The 19,299-nt window shown below is 66.4% G+C and overlaps 3 protein-coding genes across 3 annotated transcripts; 1 reads left to right on the forward strand and 2 right to left on the reverse strand.

Moving 5' to 3' along the window:
- Positions 1 to 4,161: 4,161 nt before the first annotated feature.
- On the forward strand, positions 4,162 to 6,575 carry RAX2 (retina and anterior neural fold homeobox 2). Its single transcript, XM_068420819.1, has 2 exons — positions 4,162 to 4,404; positions 6,132 to 6,575. Exons 1-2 carry the CDS (start codon positions 4,162 to 4,164, stop codon positions 6,573 to 6,575), a joined length of 687 nt encoding a protein of 228 aa, XP_068276920.1.
- A 3,155-nt stretch (positions 6,576 to 9,730) lies between these two features.
- LOC137674954 (mucosa-associated lymphoid tissue lymphoma translocation protein 1-like) lies at positions 9,731 to 15,230 on the reverse strand. Its single transcript, XM_068420779.1, has 16 exons — positions 15,094 to 15,230; positions 14,732 to 14,898; positions 14,004 to 14,134; positions 13,762 to 13,915; positions 13,277 to 13,455; positions 13,032 to 13,128; positions 12,816 to 12,863; positions 12,689 to 12,724; positions 12,210 to 12,413; positions 11,889 to 12,066; positions 11,518 to 11,592; positions 10,927 to 11,054; positions 10,712 to 10,858; positions 10,291 to 10,448; positions 10,078 to 10,212; positions 9,731 to 9,985 (listed from the first exon to the last, which is right to left on the reverse strand). The coding sequence occupies exons 1-16, from the start codon at positions 15,228 to 15,230 to the stop codon at positions 9,731 to 9,733; spliced, it is 2,229 nt and encodes a 742-aa protein (XP_068276880.1).
- A 2,835-nt stretch (positions 15,231 to 18,065) lies between these two features.
- Positions 18,066 to 19,220, reverse strand: MRPL54 (mitochondrial ribosomal protein L54). The gene is made up of 3 exons (XM_068420780.1): positions 19,131 to 19,220; positions 18,607 to 18,763; positions 18,066 to 18,312 (listed from the first exon to the last, which is right to left on the reverse strand). The coding sequence occupies exons 1-3, from the start codon at positions 19,204 to 19,206 to the stop codon at positions 18,180 to 18,182; spliced, it is 366 nt and encodes a 121-aa protein (XP_068276881.1). The 5' UTR covers positions 19,207 to 19,220; the 3' UTR covers positions 18,066 to 18,179.
- Between the last annotated feature and the right edge of the window lie 79 nt (positions 19,221 to 19,299).

Genomic DNA, 19,299 nt, shown 5'->3' on the forward strand with positions numbered 1-19,299 from the left:
CTGAGGGGCACCCGGTGCCCGCTCCTGAGCCCCCTGGGAGGATGCCAGCCCAGCCCCGGCCCCGGAGACACCCCGGGGACACCCCGGGGACACCCGCTCCCTTTTTCAGCACCTTCCCCCGGCGCTTCCTCCCGAATCAGAATAAACTGGCGTTACCTGCTGTTCCCTGTCCCTGTCCCCACACCCAGTGCCCATCGCTGCCTGTGACACCTGTCCCCACACCCGGTCCCCATCCCCGGTCCCCTCACGGGCAGGGATCTGCGGGCAGCGTCACGGGGAGCCCACGAGGCCACACGCGCCGTCCCTGGGGCCACCCCTGGGCTCGCCATCCCCGTCTCAGGGCGGACGACATCCACCACCACAGCAGCCCCGTCCCGCCGGGGCTCGGGGCTCCGGACCCCGTCCCCGCGGCAGAGCCTCCGTGGCCCAAGGAAATCCCCCCCCGCGCCCCCATCGCCCCTTTCTTCTCCGCTCCCCCCGGTTCTAATTCTCTCTCCCCGCCGTAATGAGGGGATTACACAGCAAACTCCAGCGGGACGCCTTTGTGGGGAGACAATCTGAGCAGGGGAGGCAGCTCGGGGCTTTGTCCGCCGCCCCCCCCGGACCCGCGCTGGGGGCACATTTAGAGCAATTACTTGTCCAGAAAGTAACTGTCAATCATTCTTAAAGGGGAAGGCCTCCAATTAATAACCTCGTCTTAATCCTTTGGACTCATTTCCAATCTGCGGGGCCTCGGTGACATCTGCAACACTAAATAAAGATTCTCCCGAGCCTTAGAGAAGCGGTTCTGTGACAAATAAGAAGACTAAGAGGCAACTTTGGCTGCCAAAGCTGCGAGATCGGCGAGGTTGAGCCGCTTGTTTGGTTCCCGGGAGGGACGGGCAAAGTTAAATACTCCTGGAAGAGCCGAGTTGGGCCCAGCAGGTAACGCCGGTTTATTCCGATTCGGGAGGAAGCGCCGGGGGAAGGTGCTGAAAAAGGGAGCGGGTGTCCCCGGGGTGTCCCTGGGGTGTCCCCGGGGCCGGGACTGGGCTGGCACCCTCCAGAGGGGCTCAGGAGCGGGCACCGGGCGCCCCTCAGCATCGCTGGTACCGGTTTACCCCCAGGGCCGGGGGTAGAAGGCACCCACAGTCCCCACCGCCCACGGCCGGAGCCCGGGGGCCGTGTCTGGCACCCAGACGGATCTTCAAATGCAAAAAAAATGGGACCCAGTTAAAGCCAGGGCTGTCCCCAGGTTGTCCCCACCACGTCCCCCGCTGCCAGGGGAGGCCACTCAGCCTTGCTGATGCTCTGCTGATTTCTGGCACTGGGGAAGTGATTTTTTTTGCCCACTTCACCCAGAGCTCGATGCATTTCTGTTGCCTTTGTGGGTGCTTTTAATGGCAGCCGCCCCCTCCCCGCCAGCTGGCGCAGAAAACCATGGGTCGGGGCGTCGAATAGAGGGAGGAAAAACACCCTCCCCGGGCTTTGGGTGCGTGCGGTTCCCAGCACAGTTTTAAAGCTTAAGGGATTAAACCCAAAAATTGCCGCCAGGCTGACGGCGGCTGCAGGACAGCGATGGCTGTCCCCACCGTCCCCGCTCCGCGCCGCCCGGTTTGAGGCTCGGGGCTCCCCGGGGCCAGTCCCCAGAGGCTCGGGGCTCCCCAGGGCCCATGTCCCCCAGCCTGACCCCGCCAGGGTCCCTCCTTCCACGCCCAGGGACATCCGTGACCCTGTCGAGGCCAAGACAGAGTGGGGTGAGAGGTGTGGGGGGCCCCAGCCCTTGCACCCCCATCCCGCAGGGTCCAGTGCTGCCGACCTGCTGCCGGCTCACGCCTGCTTGGTTATTTTTGGTTATTTTTGGTTATTTTTGCTGTTCTTCCCTTAATTCCTGCTCCCATGGCAGGGCCTGCCCTGCTTCCGGGGGGGGTTTCAGCCTCCTGTGCTTTCAGATAGGGTCAGGGAGGGGGACGATGGGGGCTGCCCCCAAACTCAGCCCTGACCTTCATCACCGCACCTTGTGCCTGTCCCCCCCACTGCCCCACCTCTCCTCTCCTCCCGTTTGCCCCATCTTGTCCCCAGCCCCCCCCCCAGTGCCCATCTGACCCGTTCCCATTGCCCCACCTCGCTCTAATTCCCCCCGCCCAGCTCCCCCCCAGCGCCCTGTGGGGCCACGGGACATGTCTGGGCCTGACAGCCAAGGGGCCCTGGTGGGGTGCTGGGTCCCCCGGGGGGTCCGTGCCCCAGGCAGGGGCTCTGGGGGCTCTGGGTGCTCACTCCCTCTCCCCTCTCCTTGCAGGTGTGGAGCTGCGCAAATGAGAAGAGGGTGAGTGAGAGCAGGATGGTGGCAGGGGACCCGTCCCCTCCCCATGTCCCAGCCCCAGGACATGCTGCGACGCTCGCATGGTGACAACAGGGCCCCTGCTCCCCCCAGCACCCACTCACCCCTGCCTTGGGGCACCCTGGGGCGCAGCACCCAGCACCCCTGCCCCGGCTCGTGGCTCCCCCCAGGCACCTCAAGGCTGCAGCCCCCCCGGAGGCAGCAGGGCCAGACTCAGAGCTGGCCAGAGCCCCCGGGGATACAGCGCACCCCGCGAGGGGCTGGGGGGGTCTTGGAGGTCAGCGGTTCCCAAACCCCTCACACGCTGATGCCGCGCACATGCTGCACGCACAGCACTGCACATGCCCAGCACTGCACGTGCCCGGCACGCACCGCACGCAGCCCCCGTGCAGCTCTGCACACACTGCGCGTGTGACACGCCGCAGACACCGTGCACCGCACATGCTGCACGCACGGTCCCCGGACACACAGTGCCCACGTTCCACGCGCTGCACGCACCGTACAGCACCCACAGTGCAGGCTCTGAGCGCGCTGCGGAGGCACCGGGCACGGCACCGATGGGCACCGGGCACACACTGCGCATGTTGGATGCGCTGCACATGCTGTACACGTGGGCACTGCGTATGCTGCACACGTGGCACACGGACACTGCACCATGGGCACCACGTGCTGCACCCGCACTGCACACCCTGCACACGTGGCACACAGACACCGCACCTGCACTGCACACACGGCATGTGGTGGGCACATGCACACCCAGCCCCGCACACACCCCTCCCCGCGCACACGCTTCACACATTCCATCCTGCGTGCAGCCCACCACACGCGTGCCCTCCCGCGCCCTCCCACGCACACCCCCTCCGCATACACCACAGCACCCGCACCCGCCCGCGTGGGCTGGCTGCACGCTTCGCACGCAGACGGGCGCCTGCTGTGGATGCACGGCTTGCACCCGCACCGCACACAGACACCCCACACGTGCACAGCCTGGGCAACACCTAACTCCCACCCCCTGCACGCTTCCCTCTCAGGACCCCCATTTATTTCCTCCCAGAATTAGCCGACGTTCCCTCTCCCTCCCCACACCCGTTTGGCCGTTAGCCGAATTTTTGCTGGCGGGTCTGAGCGATGCAGCACCTTCCCCTCGGCACAAGTGCCCCAGGGTTGCGTCTTTCTGCCCCAGTTCCATGTTTGCCTCCATCCTCGTGGTACAAAGGGACCCTTAATCCCCAGCAAATACTGCAGGAAGATTTCAGATGACGGATAAAAAGCTTAAAGATGAAACGTTGCGAGGATTGAAAATGCTTATAAGTGTGGAGAAAAAAGGTTATTGGCTGGGGGATGGTGCCGGGTCGCTCTGGCCGCGCTTGGGGACCAACATTGGGTCCTCCAGCAGTTCAGGGCCAGGCTCGGCCCATGGGGAAGAGCGGCTGGGGGAGAGGAGCTGCGCTGGAAGGAGGGGACTGACCCAGCCTTAGTCCCCGCCACGCCTGGGCAGGCGGGAGGTTGGGTCGGCTCTTGGTGACGGCGCTTTCACAAAATCCTCGACTTTAGGTGAAATTTGACTTTTAGCTTCGGGTGGGTGCAGTGGCCTGGCCACATCTCACGGTGCAGCCAAGCGTGGGGTGCCCAGGTCAGTCGCCAGGACCCCGGGTCAGTCCCCTGGGACACCGCGGCCCCAACGCTGCGGCAGAAGAGACGATTACGCCTTTGTGTAACCTGTTTGTGGGGCTCCCCGTCCTCCCATCCATCTGTCCCTGGCCAGGGGTTGCATGGGGCGGGGGGTGTCTGATGTCCCCGCACCCCAGCTAACACCCACAAGTCCCCTCGCAGGTGCCACCATGTTCCTGAATAAGTGCGAGGGGGACCTGGGCGAGCTGCGGAAGCCGGGGGACAGCGAGGGCACCCCGCCGGCCACCGCCGAGGAGGAGCAGCCCAAGAAGAAGCACCGGAGGAACCGCACCACCTTCACCACCTACCAGCTGCACGAGCTGGAGCGCGCCTTCGAGAAGTCCCACTACCCCGATGTCTACAGCCGCGAGGAGCTGGCCATGAAGGTCAACCTGCCGGAGGTCCGCGTGCAGGTAGGGAGGATGCCCGGCAGCCCCAGCACCCCGGACCTGTCCCCTGGGCAGTGGCCGAGGGACCACTTTGCTCTGCTCCCAGCTCCACTGCCACCGCCTGTCTCCGTGCCTCAGCTTCCACATTGCTCGAGGCAGGAGCGGCACCTCCGCAGCGCCGGCTGCCCCTGCCCAAACCAGAGAGGGGGTTTAACGGCTGAGCCTTGTTCCCCCTCGACGTCCCAGTTCAGCCCACGTGCCAGAGGCTCCGTTTGGGCAGGGATATGGTTTTTAGAGTTGTTTTTTTTTTCCCCTGCTGCTGAAGGCTGCTCCCATCCCTCCAGCTGATCCCAGGGGAAAGCAGCCAAACCTCGGCTGCTCGTGACCACTTCCAGGTCTTCAGGGCCAGGAAAGCACAAGATCCTCATGGATTTGGGGGTTTTAGGCTTGTCAGAGCAGGGCGGTTCCGAAGCGGAGGCGGGGCTGGGGAGCTTTCACTCCCTGGGCTGCAGGAGAAGGCTCTGCGGGGGGGAGGCACAGCCTGGAGAAGAGCCTGGGGTCCCGCTGCTCCCCCATCCGTGGGATTGACAGGGTGAGGCTGGGGCAAGGGAAAGGGTCAAGGAGTTGAAGAAGCAACAAACCCACTGTGAAGCAGGGCAGTGATGCCCTCACACATGAACCGAGTTTCTGAGGCCTCAGTCCCAGTCCAATAAAACACAGCCTTTTTCTGGGTGGGTCCAGACGACAGGGACACCTCTGCTGAGCTCCTGAGCACTGGCGAGTGTCACAGAACCACAGAACCGTTTTGGTTGGAAAGGACCTTTAGGATCATCAAGTCCAACCCTTAACCCAGCACTGCCAAGGCCACCACTAACCCATGTCCCTCAGCACCACACCTACATGGCCATTAAATCCCTCCAGGGATGGGGACTCCACCACTGCCCTGGGCAGCCTGTGCCAGTGCTTGACAGCCCTTTTGGTGAAGAAATTGTCCCTGATCTCCAATCTAAACCTCCCCTGGTGCAACTTGAGGCCATTTCCTCTCATCCTGTCACTTGTCACCTGGGAGAAGAGACCGACCCCCCCCTCGCTACACCCTCCTTTCAGGTAGTTGTAGAGAGCGAGAAGGTCTCCCCTCAGCCTCCAGACTAAACAACCCCAGTTCCCTCAGCCGCTCCTCATCACATTTGTGCTCCAGACCCTTCACCAGCTCCGTTGCTCCTCTTTGGACAAGAAGTTTGCACCAGTATAGCCCAGTGTCCACCAACAATTGTGACCAGCCCATGGGAGACATCCCCTTCTCACCCCAGCCATTCATCTTTGCTTCCCTTTTGCATCGTGCCCCGTGCTGCTGGGGGCTCTGGGGGCACGGGGACCAGCGCTCTAACGGGGACCTCCCATGGGGCGAGATGTCACCGCTGGCCTCGGCTCACCAGACCCTCACGTTTCTGATGGGTTTTGGTGCAACAGGGGCAGTTTGGCTTCTAAAAGCTTTTACTGAGGGGCTTTTGAAGGCCAGATATTGGGGACTGGTGGAGCCCTGTGGGGCACCCCATGTGGGACCCAACACACAGGGCCTCCCACACGGGATGAGGTACCCCATACGAGACACTGCACCTGGAGCACCCTGTGTGGGGCACCCTGCATGGGATGCAGCACAACAGGGCACCCTGCATGGGGCACAGCATGTGGGGCACGCTGCGAGGGACCGGCTGGGCACGGTGGGGCTCACCCTGGCTCTCCCCTCACAGGTCTGGTTCCAGAACCGACGAGCCAAGTGGAGGCGGCAGGAGAAGATGGAGGCCAGCTCCATGAAGCTCCACGACACCCCTGTGCTCTCCTTCAACCGGCCCCCCATGACACCCAACGTGGGGCCCATGAGCAACTCCCTCCCGCTTGACCCGTGGCTGACGTCCCCCATCTCCAGTGCCACCACGGTCCACAGCATCCCCGGCTTCATGGGGGCCCCCCAGGCCCTGCAGCCCCCCTACGGCGGGCACTCCTTCCTCAACACCCCGCCGCCCATGGCACAGGGCATGCAGCCCATGGCCCCCGCGCCCTACCAGTGTGGCACCACCTTTGTGGACAAGTACCCGCTGGAGGAGGTGGATCAGAGGAGCTCCAGCATCGCCTCGCTCCGCATGAAAGCCAAGGAGCACATTCAGACCATTGACAAGACCTGGCAGCCCATTTGATGAACGCTCCACTCCGGCCCCGCTGGCCCCCGGCTCCAGCCCCCGGCATCGGCTTGGCCCCAGGGCGGGCGAGGGGTGACAGTGGGTGCTCAGCAGGACCAAAGCTGGCGTGGGGCAGGGCTGCCAGGCTGCATCTTCCCCCCGTCGGTAGCAGAGGAGCAAGCTGGGGCGCTGGCGGGACCCCGCTGCGGGGGAGCACCCCGGCAGCCACCCACGGCCCCTCTGCCCCACGAAGGCACCGGCCCAGGCTGAGGATCCGGCCGAGGCTCGGGCATCCAACCGTGCCACGGGGCCACCCACCGCCCCGTCGGACACCTCCTTTCCCCACACCCCTTCCCCTTCTCATTATCATTATTTTTTTTTTTAAATGCTGCAGATTTAAACAAAACTGAACAGAAAAGCTCTAGTTTCGTAGGGAGTGCTTGGGGGGATCCTCGCGGCGCGACACCGGTTGTGCCGGTGGATGCGCCGGCGCTGACAGTTGTACCGTGAGTAAAGGGCTGAACAGCTGCTGGTGCCCTGCCCGGCGGGCCGCTCATTAGCGGGGCCGCTTGTTAGCGTGCTGGGCTGCCGGGAAGGAGCTTTCCGGGGGGATGCGGGAGCGTTGCCCTCCGCCCCGCTCCCTCAGGCTGTTGCGTGCGGGGCTGGGGCCCGATCCAGGCGCGGGTGACCTGACCCGGCCCCGCTGCGGGCTGGGCCCAGCTTCGTGCTGCGCCGTGTCCTCGGAGGCTCAACTAGGGGCATCTGCTCAGTCGTCCCTCCGGGGGCTGCGCCTCCCACCCACCTGCCCTCATTGCTCCCCAGCGGCGTCCGCCCGGCCACATGTTGGCGGCACAAAGCTGCTGGGATTGTGCCAGCGGGAGGGTGGGAGGCAGCGGGACCCCCGCGGCCCCCGGACGGGGCTGGCGGGAGGAGGGGGCCGGCTGGGAGCCCTGGGGTCCCCGCAGTGGGGGCACCAAGGCTGTGTGACCCCTTGCTGGTGACACCTGCCAGGTGGGAGCAGGGTGGCGGTGGCAAGGTGCCACGTCCCTGGGGTCCCCGGCGTGTCTCTGCGGCCCCAGGGGGACCCTGCTCAGCCACCCGTCAGGGTTCGGGGCACAGCCAGCGTCACCAGCACCATCGCGGTGCTGGCCAGGGCCACTGTGGTGCTGGCCAAGGCCAGGTCAGCCCCAGCCAAGAGGGCTGAGCCCGCGGTGGCTTTGAGGTGCTGAAGCACAGCTGGGACAGCGAGAGGAGGGGGTGCCCTGGGTTCCTGGGGTATCCCGGTGTGTCCCACATCCCTGGGGAAGCGAGGCGAGCCCCGACCTTCCCCCCACCACAATGAGACATTTCCCCGGAAAATCTTCCCACTTCGGCCCTGCTGACAGTCACGAACCGGCGCCTTGCTGGGACAGCCCCGTTCCCCACTGTGTCCCCATGTCCCCACACGGCCCAGACCATGCTCAGCACCGGCACAGCCAGCTGCAGCCCCCCCACCCCGGGGCATCTCACCCCGATCCCCCAGCCCTGGGGCCAGGCTCTGACATCCCCACAGCCCCAGGGTCAGGCGGGACTGGCCAGGATGCCACCGGGCCAGGCGAGGCACTGACCCCGGCAAGACCCTCTCCTTGTCCGCCGTCCCCCGGCTGCTGCTGCTCGTCTGCTTCGTTAGTGACAATTAAACCTTTAACAACCCATTAAACGCATAATCAATGCTCGCCAGCTCCCCAGCCCGGCTAATGGGCCGGGGCCGAGGTGAAGCGGCCCCGGCAGAGGCGTGCTCCGGCGGGGACATAATGAAGCAATGGCCGCGGAAGTAATGGGGTTTGATCCGGGGGAAGGGACGCGCTCAATGGGGGCTGCGCTTTTCACATGACATAATTGCTGAGGCTGGCGCCAGCCCGGGGCACCCCTCGGCCTCCCGAGAGCTGACAAAAGCCGGCTGGCGCGGAGAGTGGGGGGCTCGGCACCCCCCGACCCGTCTGATCGGAGCCTAATTGGGGCAAGGATGCTCCCCCCTCCGATCCCGCAACCGCCACCCAAAAGCGAGGGCGCGGAGAGGCCCCGGGATGAGGATGCATCTCCGCGGGTGCCTGCGTTGGGGTGTTATGCGAATTATTTAAATTAGCTAATTTGCGTGGGGTGGCACTGGCATGCCCCAGGGCGTTGTGGCAGGGGATGTCGGGGTACACTCATAGGAGGGGTCGGTTGCCCCTTCCCTCCCGCGGGTGCCCCGGTGCTGCGCTGGGCTCGGTGTGGGAACAGGCAATGATTCTGGGCCAAAAAAAATGTCATTTCCGTGCAGGGAAGCGGCCGGAGCGCGGAGTCGCCCGCCCGTCCCTCTTTATTGGTGCCTCCCCTGGCTGAGACCCAGTGGAGCCTGCCCCGCACGTGGGGCCACGTTTGGGAAAAATCCAAGTAAAAAGGCATTTTTTTCCCCCTCTAGATCCCAATCCTGTCCTGAAATCACTCGCTGTTCAGACATGGCTGGCACAGCCCTGTCCCTGGGGCTGTACTGGGAGGACTGGGTGCTACTGGGAGTGCTGGGGGCACCAGGGGGTTCTCCCAGCCCCTCGCAGCAGAGCAGGAGCCCTCCTGCTCCCCCTCCCTCTAATCCCCTCCCGTGGGATTTGCCCCCTAATCTGCTTATTTCTCTCTATTTCTCCTTGGCTTGAACAAACCCAACCCTGCCCTGGCGCAACGCCTCGCGCCAGCTGAGCCGTGGGGTCCGGGCAGTCTGCCCCCGGGCTGCCGCGTGGTGTCCTGGCACATGGGGCTGGCACTGATGTGGGACGTGGGGCTGGCACTGACGTGGGACATGAGGCTGGCACTGCCCTGGGATGTGGGGCTGGCACTGCCCTGGCACATGGCGGTGGAACTGTGGGACATACAGGCCTGGCCCTGCCATGCCAGGGGATGTGGGGCTGGCACTGCCAGTACCCACTGTGGCAGTGTCATGTACACGGGACAGCACCGAGGTGCGGTCCCCTGTGGCAGAGGTCCCAGCCGTGCCACTCAGTGAGCCCCGCACCCCCCAGCACAGGCCAGGATGGGGCTCATCCCACCCGGCACCCACCTCTGCCCACGTCACCTCTGTCCCCTCCAGCCCCAGCACCCCAGCAGGACAGACGTGGCCCCAGGGGACTGCAGTGACAAGGGGGGGCTGTGCTGTCCCTCTATAGGGTGTGGGAGACGGGGACTTCGGGGCTCAGGTTCTCCTCAGGGGTGTTGACCCAGGAGCCCCCCACCGCCCCCCAGCTCCCGAGGGGGGAGGCAGGGAGGGGGCTGCAGGGCGGCGAGGGGGAGCTCGCCAGGCGCAGGTTGAGCTTGGCGATGAGCGGCTTCCCCACGCTCACCCTCCGCCTCTCCTCCACAAAGTCCTCCATGCCGCGGTAGCGGTACTGCAGGCAGACGGTGAACACCAGCTCCTGCTGTGGGGCACCAGCAGCGTGGGCACCCGTCCCGGGCCACTGCCGTGCTGTGCCATGCTCCCGGCACCAGCCCCCGCTGGCACAGCTCTTACCTGCAGTCTCTGCAAGCCGCAGAGCCGGCTGTAGAGGCAGCAGGACAGGCAGCCGAGGCTCCAGGTGGGCGCCAGCGGGCTGCCCACCTCCTCCGGGCTCTCCTTGTTGGTGCACTTGAGGTCCACGTCCAGCTCCTGCCACGGACGGCATCCAGCCGTGAAAACCACCACGAGTCTCCCCACCCTGTCCCCTGGCATCGCCCCAGCTCCCACCTCGGGTATGTCGGTGAGCTTGGCCTCGCACGTGGCGATGTCCCCTGGGGAGGCCACCACGCGGGTGTAGATGATCATGATGTTGGAGAACTCGGCGGCGAAGCCAAGCTGGACGGTGATGCCGCAGTCAAAGCGGAGGTGCCGGCTCTCGGGCAGGACTGGAGGGGACAGCAAGTGTGAGGCTGGGACCTGCAGGTGCTCAGGGCTGGAGCTGCACCCGCGGGTGAGGTGACCATGGGGGTCACCCTGAAGCGGTGACGCTGACATGATGTTCCCGCCACCGGGCTGGTGGCTCTGGGCAGGCAGTTTCTCTCCTCCAGGGTGGGAGAAACCCAGCAGGTGCTGCCCAGCGCCTCTCCCTGCAGCTCAGCGCCGTGCCCCGCTGGGTACCAGCTCCAGACAGGGTGGCCGCGACCCTCACCGTGAGCCTTGGCCCACTGCAGGTTCCTGGCGGAGCACTCGTCCCAGCCCGGGGGGCGGATGGGGTCAGTCAGAGCTCGTCTCTCCGAGAGGTTGCTGCGCAGCTCCAGCGCCTGCCGGCCCCGCGTGATCTCCAGGGTGCCCATGTCTGCGGGGGGGGTGGAGGGTCAGCGGGGGCCGCCGGGGGGTCGGTGTCCCCTGCTACTCCCCACTCACCCTCGGCCACCTTGTCCAGCAGCACCGTGATCTTCTCATCCTCCAGCAGCCAGCGCTTGAGGAAGGTGACGAAGATGCCGTTGGAGAGCTCGCCCTGGCTCAGCTCATAGGCTTCAGCGTCTGCACACCTGCAGGACGGGGTAGCGGCCGCTCCATCATGGGCTCCGCCGCTCCCCCAGGAACTGGCCCCCACTGGGGCGACAGCCCTGGGGAAGCCAGAGCCGGGCACCCATGGCTCTGCCCGCTCCCATCGACCATCGGCCACTGTGCTGGGGAGGGGTGGGGGCTGTAGCCGGATCGTGGATGCTTAAAGCATCATCAGCCCAAATTCCTGTGCTCCAGGGAGCCCCCGGGGTTCATCCCCCCAGGGGCTGCCTGAAGCCGAGCAGAGCCTTGGGCACCCCCTGCCCTGTGACCGGGGGCTGCTGCTCGCCCACCGCTTCCAGCAGCGACCGGAGGGAGCAACGCTGCCGATACACCGGGAGGGGAAAGACACGGGTGCAAACGGGGCTGAGCCCCGGCTCCGCTCTGAGACGGGGAGGGAGACTCAGCCCCACGGCCCGTGTCAGGGGTGGCGGGGAGGGGACCCACGTGGCATAGCCGAAGACGATGTTGGCCGTGACCTGCAGCGCCCCGACCTGCGGGATGACGTCGTCGTTGAGGTTCCTGCGAGAGAAGTGCCGCTGGGCAGAGGCGGGACCCGCTGCCCCCCCCAAAACCTGCCCCAAGGCACCCCAGACCCCGGGGGCTGCCCCGTGCCCCTCTGCCCATCCATCGTGGCGTGTGCTGGCTGAACTGGGGCCGTGATGCTTTGGGGCATCCAGACAAAGCCAAGGGGTCTGGATGGGACCCTGGGGACACCCCACTCTGCTCCCCCAGGAACCAGCACCCACGGGCACCCCTGTGCCAGGATCTCCCGGTGCGGCAGCCTGTCCCCAGGCTGGTGGCCGGGGCTGGGTCACCTCTTGCGGCACATGTCGAGCAGGAAGATGTTGAGGCCGGTGCGGCGCTGCTGCATGCCCCGCAGCACCCGCTGCACGCACAGGCAGTGCGCCGAGGTGTAGGAGCTGGGCGCGTCGATGGGCACCATGAAGCTGTTGCCAAAATTTTCATAGCCATGCCCAGCGTAGTAGAGCAGACCTGCAGGGAGGGACAGGGAGCAGGTGACACCCCTTGGCCTGAGGTGCCTGCCTCTTGACCAGCCGCCCCCCAAAAGACCCCGTCAGCACAAAACCACCCGCTTCCCCCCGGGGCTGGAGCCGCCCCGGCGGGTGCCGCCGCACCGTAGACGCCCTTGTCGAGGAGGAGGAGGAACTCGTTGACAGCCATCTGCATCTCGGCCTTGCACAGGTCCAGCAGTGAGACCACCTTGAAGTCGAGCTGGCGGAGGAGGGTGCTGAGGGCGTGCACGTCCACCATGGGCGCCTTGAGCTGCTTGTGGTGCAGGTAGTGCATGTTGCCGATCAGCAGGGCCACTTTGTCGGTGGCTGCGGGACAGGAGAGGGAGGCACTGGGGACGGAGCCAGATGCTCCTGCTGTCCCCACTACCTTCAGCCCACAGAGGTGACACCCAGTTGTGGCCTGTGTCACCGTCCCCGGGTACGGGGGTGGCCTGTGGTGGCCCTGACTCGATGGTCTGCTCTCCTCAGCATGCTGCACCCAAAGCACCCTGGCCAAGCAGAGCCTCATGGGGTGACACTGGTGACACTGGGGCCAGTCACAGACCCACGGGGCCACCAGCCCGCCCTGGGCAGTCTCTTACCATACAGCTGGCCGGGGCTGCCACGCTCTGGGGAGCCTGGGAAGAGAGAAATGCTGTGCCCCGGCCCCGTGGTGCCCGGAGGGCACGAGCAGAGCAGCGGGGACCTGCCCCCTCTGCCCCCACCTACCTCCATCCCCCTCCTGCCATGAGCCTCCAGAGGCGAAGAGCCGCGGCCCTGCGGGAAAGGGGAGTTGGGGACCCCCATGTGCAGTAGCACCCGCCGGCGCAGGCTGGAGCCCCCCGAACCGCGGGGCAGCCACGGGAGGGCTTTACGGGGAAGCAGAGCAGAGCCAGGACACCCCATGCCGGGTGGGGGCCACGGAGGTTTGGCCGGGGCCCTCACCGATCTCCACGTCCACCTCCCGGCTCCACACCTCATGGAAGAGGTTGAACACGCGGCAGCAGTAGCTGCCCCGCTCGGCTGTCGTCACCAGCTCCACCTGCCAGCGGGATGGAGAGGGCAGCTGGGGGGGCGCCGTGCCATGCCATGCCGTGCCATGCCGTGCCGTGCTGTGCCGTGCTGTGCCATGCCATGCCACATGGTGCCATGCTGCACGGTGCCACACCACACCGGGGGTCCCGCCATACCTGGAGCCGTGGCGCCTGCGCGCCCTCCATGGGGCACCGGTTCCTGAACCACTGGTACTGGGGCGGGGGGTTGCCAACGGCTCTGCACTCCAGCACCAGCGTGTCCCCCTCGGCCAGGTGGCACGGCTGCGGCTGCCGCAGGATCTGCAGCCCCGCCATGGTCGGGCAGTAACCGCTGGCTGGGGAGGAGACGGTGCAGCAAATCCGGTACCTGGCCACGGCAGGGCTCCGCCAAGCTGCCCCTGGGCCCCGAGTCCCTCACCCGCAGGCGCTGTCACCCACAGGTCGCGTGAGCCAGTGGGCACAAGGAGGGAACGAGGCATTCGGCTCCTCCGTGGGCACCGTCACCCCAGCGAGTCCAGAGACCCCCGTGGCTGAGCCAGGGCGCAACATGGCGAGTGATGCCCTGCGGGAGCCACCCCGCTCCCATGGGACAAGCGGTTCCCCACGGGTGCCAGCCCAGACACACGGATCTTGGGGCCCACCTGAGCCGGGGCTGCTGCCCGTCTCCACCTGGATGTGGGCCCACCTGGAGAAGGCGAAGGCGACCCCGCAGTTCACCCGACAGATGAACCACTGGGGCTGGCCTGGCGGGGCGGCCGTGTCGATCACCAGCTCCGGGGCTGTGGCTCCGGGCACCTACGAGAAAGGAGGGGGCCAAGGATTCGGGGGGTCCCTCCCACCCGCCCAGGTGCCCTCGCCGCGGAGGGAGCCCGAGGGACCTCACCTCCCGCTTCCCGCAGAACCACTGGTACGCGAGCCCCGGCGGGCCGGTCGCACAGCAGATCAGGGACACCTGTGTCCCCTCCGTCACCACCTGTGACTCCGGCTGCACCGTGATGCGGATCATGTCCTGGACTACAGGAGAGCAGAGACCCAGCCTGGGCTGGCTGAGACCCCCGGCCCACACCATCCCATCCCACCCAGTCCCATCGTACCCTGTCCCACACCTGCCCAGAACAGCCTGTCCTCTCCCACCCCACCTCCCCCATCACACCGTGTCGCATCCCACCCCTCTGCCCTGTCCCAACCATCTCATCCCACCTTGTCCCATCCAGTGCCATCCCACCTACCCCACCCCATCTCATCCTGTTCCATCCTGTCCCACCCCACTCTGCTCTACCCCAGCCCATCCCACCGTACCCTGTCCCATCCCTTCTTGTCCCATCACAACCTGTCCAATCCTGTCCTGTCCCACCCCATCTGGTCCCATCACAGTGTGTCCCACCACGTCCCACTGCCTGCCCACCCCATCCCATCCCATCCCACCACATCCCATCTTATCTCACCCTTCTACATCCATCCCACCCCACCCTGCCTAGGGCACCGCTACGCAGAGCAAGACCACCAGCAGGAAGAGCTGCTCCTCATCTCCCTCTGCTTCCCTTCTGCTGAGCCCCTGCCCTCCGGTGTGTCCCTCTCCAGGCCCCGTGGGACTCGGCTGCCCGTCCCTACCAGCGCTGCTGAGGACCTGGCACGCCTGCGTGTGCCCCATCCTCTCCAGGCAGCCCAGCAGGTACTTGAGGGGGCAGTTGCGCTCGGCCAGGAGCTGCAGGAGGCACTGTGTGGGGCTGCCGCGGGGCTCCAGCACCTTCAGCGAGCACATCTCCAGCTCCTCCACGCTGCAAGGCACCCGCAGTGCTCAGCACCGCGGCGACAGGGACCCGCGCCGGGGGACTCAGCAGTGTCCCCAGGCCAGGCTGCGGCCATGACAGGGTGGCCGGGGGACACGCGTGCCCCTCGCTCAGCCTATGACAGGGCTGCGCCCAAGTGCGCTTTGTCATGGGGTGACCCCCAGACACGTGTGTCCCCCCCACCTGCACTTGAAGCGCTTCTCCGCCCCGGCCACCTCGGCCAGCTTGCGCCAGCCCCGGCTGGTGTTATCCAGAATCTCGCAGAGCCGGGCCACCGCCTCCTCGCCCAGCGAGCCGATGGGCATGCTCCAGTCCCCCATCCCGTCCCAGCCCCGCCGTCACCTGCCTGGGGACACGGAGGGCACGAGCCGTCAGCAGGTGACAGGGTGACAGGCACCTGTGCCCCGCTGGACACCGCCGGGGGCTGCTCGGGCCGGGCACAGGGTGGCTCAGGAGGGAGAGCACCAGCACGAGCTGCCGGCATTGGGTCACGTCCCCACAGGAGCCCGGCAGGGTTTTGGCCTCTCCGGGGAGGTGCCGGGGACGGCCGGGCAGCGCTGCTGGATCTGGCCAGGAGTGACACAGGTTCCCTCTCTGCGCCCGGAGGACAAGAGCCATGACAGTGGCACAGGGGACCCGCTCACCCCACAGCCTTGGGCGAGGAGCCGGGGCCACGTTAGCCCAGCCCAGGACAGGGACCTTTGCAGGATGGGGTCCAAGGAACGGGAAAGAGGGGATGTCCCCTGTCACCTTCCCCATCCCTTCAGGGGACACAGAGAACAGGGCTCATCATGGAAGGCTGGGTCCGGGGACCCCTCTCCTCCTGGCAGAGACCCCAGTGGGTCGGCAGCAGCCCCCTCGCTGTCACCAGGGCCCTGGGTGGTGGCTCTGGAGCCAGCATGAGCCCTGCCAGGCCACCACGAGGAGCCTGCAGAGGGGTTAGGGGAGGGGACATTGGGATCCTGGGGCTGGGACCCGCCTCAGCTCCCCTTGACCCCGGCAAAGGCTTTGGCAGTGAGGGGAGCGTGGCGTGAACCACCCTGGATGAGAGCAGCACCCAGGGACAGGCCCTCTCCTCCTCCCGCTGCGTCCCTCCCCACCAACCCACCCCGGGTGGGCACTTGCCCCCAGGACCAAGCCATCCGCGACAGCTGGGTGACACTCGCCCGAGCAGGGGGCTCGGAGGCAGAGGGCAGGGACTCAGGTGCCCGCTCTGCTCACTGGCTGCTGGATTTGGGGAGCTGGAGGCCGTGGGGTGGCGAGGGGAGGGCAAGCTGCAGGACGGGCACAGCAGGGACGGGGCACTCACCGCGGGGTATGACCGGCCTGAGCACCGTCAGCTCCGAGGGCGTGCGCTGAGCCCCACGCAGAGGAAACGAGGCTTCAACCCAAACTCTCCCCCCGCGCCGCCGCACGGCACTTCTGCTTTCCTCCTCCGCTTCCTGTGCCGTGGGCGCCCGCGCTGCAGCTGCCAGCCTGGCGCCCCGCAGCCCCCCCGGGGCAGCCAGACAGGGCCCCCGGCCCCGGCCGCAGGGCATGGGGTGCTGGGGACACTGCTGGGCCGGGCGGCCGCTCCACCGCCCCTTCCTCGCTGGGTGGCTGCTTTGTCCCCGCAGCCCGAGTCGAGGCCAGGACAGAGACAAACCAAGGGCCCGGGGCACCTCTGAGCCAGGGGAGCCCAATGCTCGGGCAGCACCGAAGCCCCGGGGAAGCTGCTGGGCTCTGCCAGGCCAGAGCCAGCCAAGGACATGCGGGGACGGGGCAGTGAGGCCCCCGTGGCTGTGGGGAAGACCCGGCCTTCACCACACAGCCCAGGCAAGCCGGGACCCCGGTGTCCCAGCAGCTACCGCTCCCCCGCTGCCGGAGGAGGAATCAAGAGTGCGGCAAGTGCTGCAAGGGGCTGCCGTGTCCCCCCTCACCTCACCTGCTGCCCCCACAGCACCACCGGAGCCTGGCCCCATCCTCCTGTCCCCGGGGAGCACGGGCTGCTTTGTCAGCGACACGGACAGTGGGATTGAGCGCACCCTCAGCACATTTGCCGATGACACCGAGCTGTGCGGTGTGGTGACACGCTGGAGGGAATGGATGGCATCCAGAGGGACCTGGACAGGCTGGAGAGCTGGGCCAGTGCGAACTGCATGAAGTTCAACAAGGCCAAGTGCAAGGGCCTGCACGTGGGTCGGGGCAATCCCAAGCACAAGCACAGGTTGGGTGGAGAATGGGTTAAGAGCAGCCCTGAGGAGAAGGACTTGGGGGTGATGGGTGACGAGAAGCTCACCATGAGCCGGCAACGTGCGCTGGCAGCCCAGAAAGCCAACCACATCCTGGGCTGCATCCTCAGCAGCGTGGCCAGCAGGGCGAGGGAGGGGATTCTGCCCCTCTGCTCCGCTCTCGGGAGACCCCCCCTGCAGTGCTGCGTCCAGCTCTGGGGCCCCAACATGAGAAGGACACGGAGCTGTTGGAGCGAGTCCAGAGGAGGCCATGAAGATGCTCAGAGGGCTGGAGCCCCTCTGCTCTGGAGACAGGCTGAGAGAGTTGGGGCTGTTCAGCCTGGAGAATAGAAGGCTCCAGGGAGACCTTCTAGCACCTTCCAGTACCTGAAGGGGCTACAGGAAAGCTGGAGAGGGGCTTTTGACGAGGGCATGGAGTGATAGGACGAGGGGGAACAGTTTTAAACTGAAAGAGGGGAGATTTAGATTAGATATTAGGAAGAAATTCTTTCCTGTGAGGGTGGTGAGACCCTGGCCCAGGTTGCCCAGAGAAGCTGTGGCTGCCCCCTCCCTGGCAGTGTTCAAGGCCAGGTTGGATGGGGCTTGGAGCAACCTGAGCTAGTGGAAGGTGTCCCTGCCCGTGGCAGGGGGGTTGGAACTGGATGGGCTTTATGGTCCCCCCCAACCCAAACCAGTCTGTGATTCTATGATTCTATGCAGGGTCCGTAAGCCCCCGCCGCTGCAGGGCAGGCTGTGCCAGAGCAGGGAGCAGGACCCATTTGGTGGCGTAGGTTCTCTCTACGAGCAAAAAATTGAGCTTGTTTTAGCAAATACACCAAGAATTTGTCACCTGTGTTGTCTCAGCCCCTCACCAGCCCCCGGCACAAGGAGGGACCGGCACTGGGCTTGCCGAGGGCCTGGGTTTGCCACAGCCTCCGTACCAGGTACCAGCCTCGCCAGAGATTTATTACTATTTATAGAAAGAAGAGACCGACAGTGGGAGCTGGTCCCAGCACCGCCCACGCTGGCACACAGGGCAGCCCCCAAGCCCCGCAGCACCTACAGCTTCTTGCCCTTCTTCAGCCTGTTGCGGTGCCACGTGTTGTACTTCCGCAGGCGCCTCCAATACTCGATTGAGTTGGGGTCCAGTTCCTCCAGCTTCTTGGGGGGCCCGAGGTGGATCTTGAAGAGCCTGGGGGCGAACACAGAGGACGTGAGGCTGCAGCAGGGAGGGCACAGGGACAGGCACGGGACGGAGCGATGGAAATGTGTGACCAGGACGTGTGGATCCCTCACCCACCGCACCCACAGTGCAGCCCGCTCTACCCCCACACCCTTGGGGAAGGTCTCTGGGCTGCAGAGCGGCAGTTTTCCTCCTCCCAGAATAGTTCCCAGTCTCTGCTACACTCCCCTGTGCCTCTGGGATAGCACCTCCCTAGGGACGGGCACCCGAGGGACCCAGCCAGGGGAGCTGGGCACCACCTACCAGTCAGGGTACTCGGAGTCGGGCTTCAGGGCCACCTCCGGGCCCTCCTTGAAGTAATTGACGCCCATGGCGTGGGTGGCGAGCATGGCGGGGTCCGTGCACACCTCCGGGCCCTGCAGCGCCTGCTTCGGCACGCTCTTGCCCTTGGACTTCATCGCTGCGGGGACAAGGGCACGGTCAGGAAGGGGATGGGATGGGGGCGGACAGAGATGCGGGCAGGGGAAAGGAGGGGGGCTCTGAGCAGGGGCCGGGAGCGGGGGCCGGGAGGAGGGACCGGGAGCAGGGAACGGGAACGCGGCCACGGCGGTGCCGCAGCACCGGGGACGGGAACAAGGGACGGGGGGTGCGGGGTGTGAGGGAGGGAGCAGCGGCAGGGGCGGGGGCCGCGGGGTGGGGTCCCGGGAGGAGAGGCAAGGTGCCCCCGGGGAGGGCGCGGGGACGAGGCCGCGGGACCGGCCAGAGGCGGGGGGCAGCGGCGCGGCGGGGACGGGCCGGGCCGGGCCGGGCCGCGGGACGAGGCTCACCCGCCTTCTTGGCGTAGCCGCGGGCCGGGCCGGGCAGCGCCGCCCGCAGCGCCCGCAGCAGCGCCGGGGCGGCCATGCTGGGCCGCGGGGCGCGCCGGGACCGGGCGGGGCCGGAAGGGGCGGGGCCAGCGCCCGGAAGCGGCGGCGGCGGCGGCGGGAGCGGCCGTCC

This window comes from Nyctibius grandis, chromosome 31, assembly GCF_013368605.1.
Source record: "Nyctibius grandis isolate bNycGra1 chromosome 31, bNycGra1.pri, whole genome shotgun sequence".
NCBI classification, from domain to species: domain Eukaryota; kingdom Metazoa; phylum Chordata; class Aves; order Nyctibiiformes; family Nyctibiidae; genus Nyctibius; species Nyctibius grandis.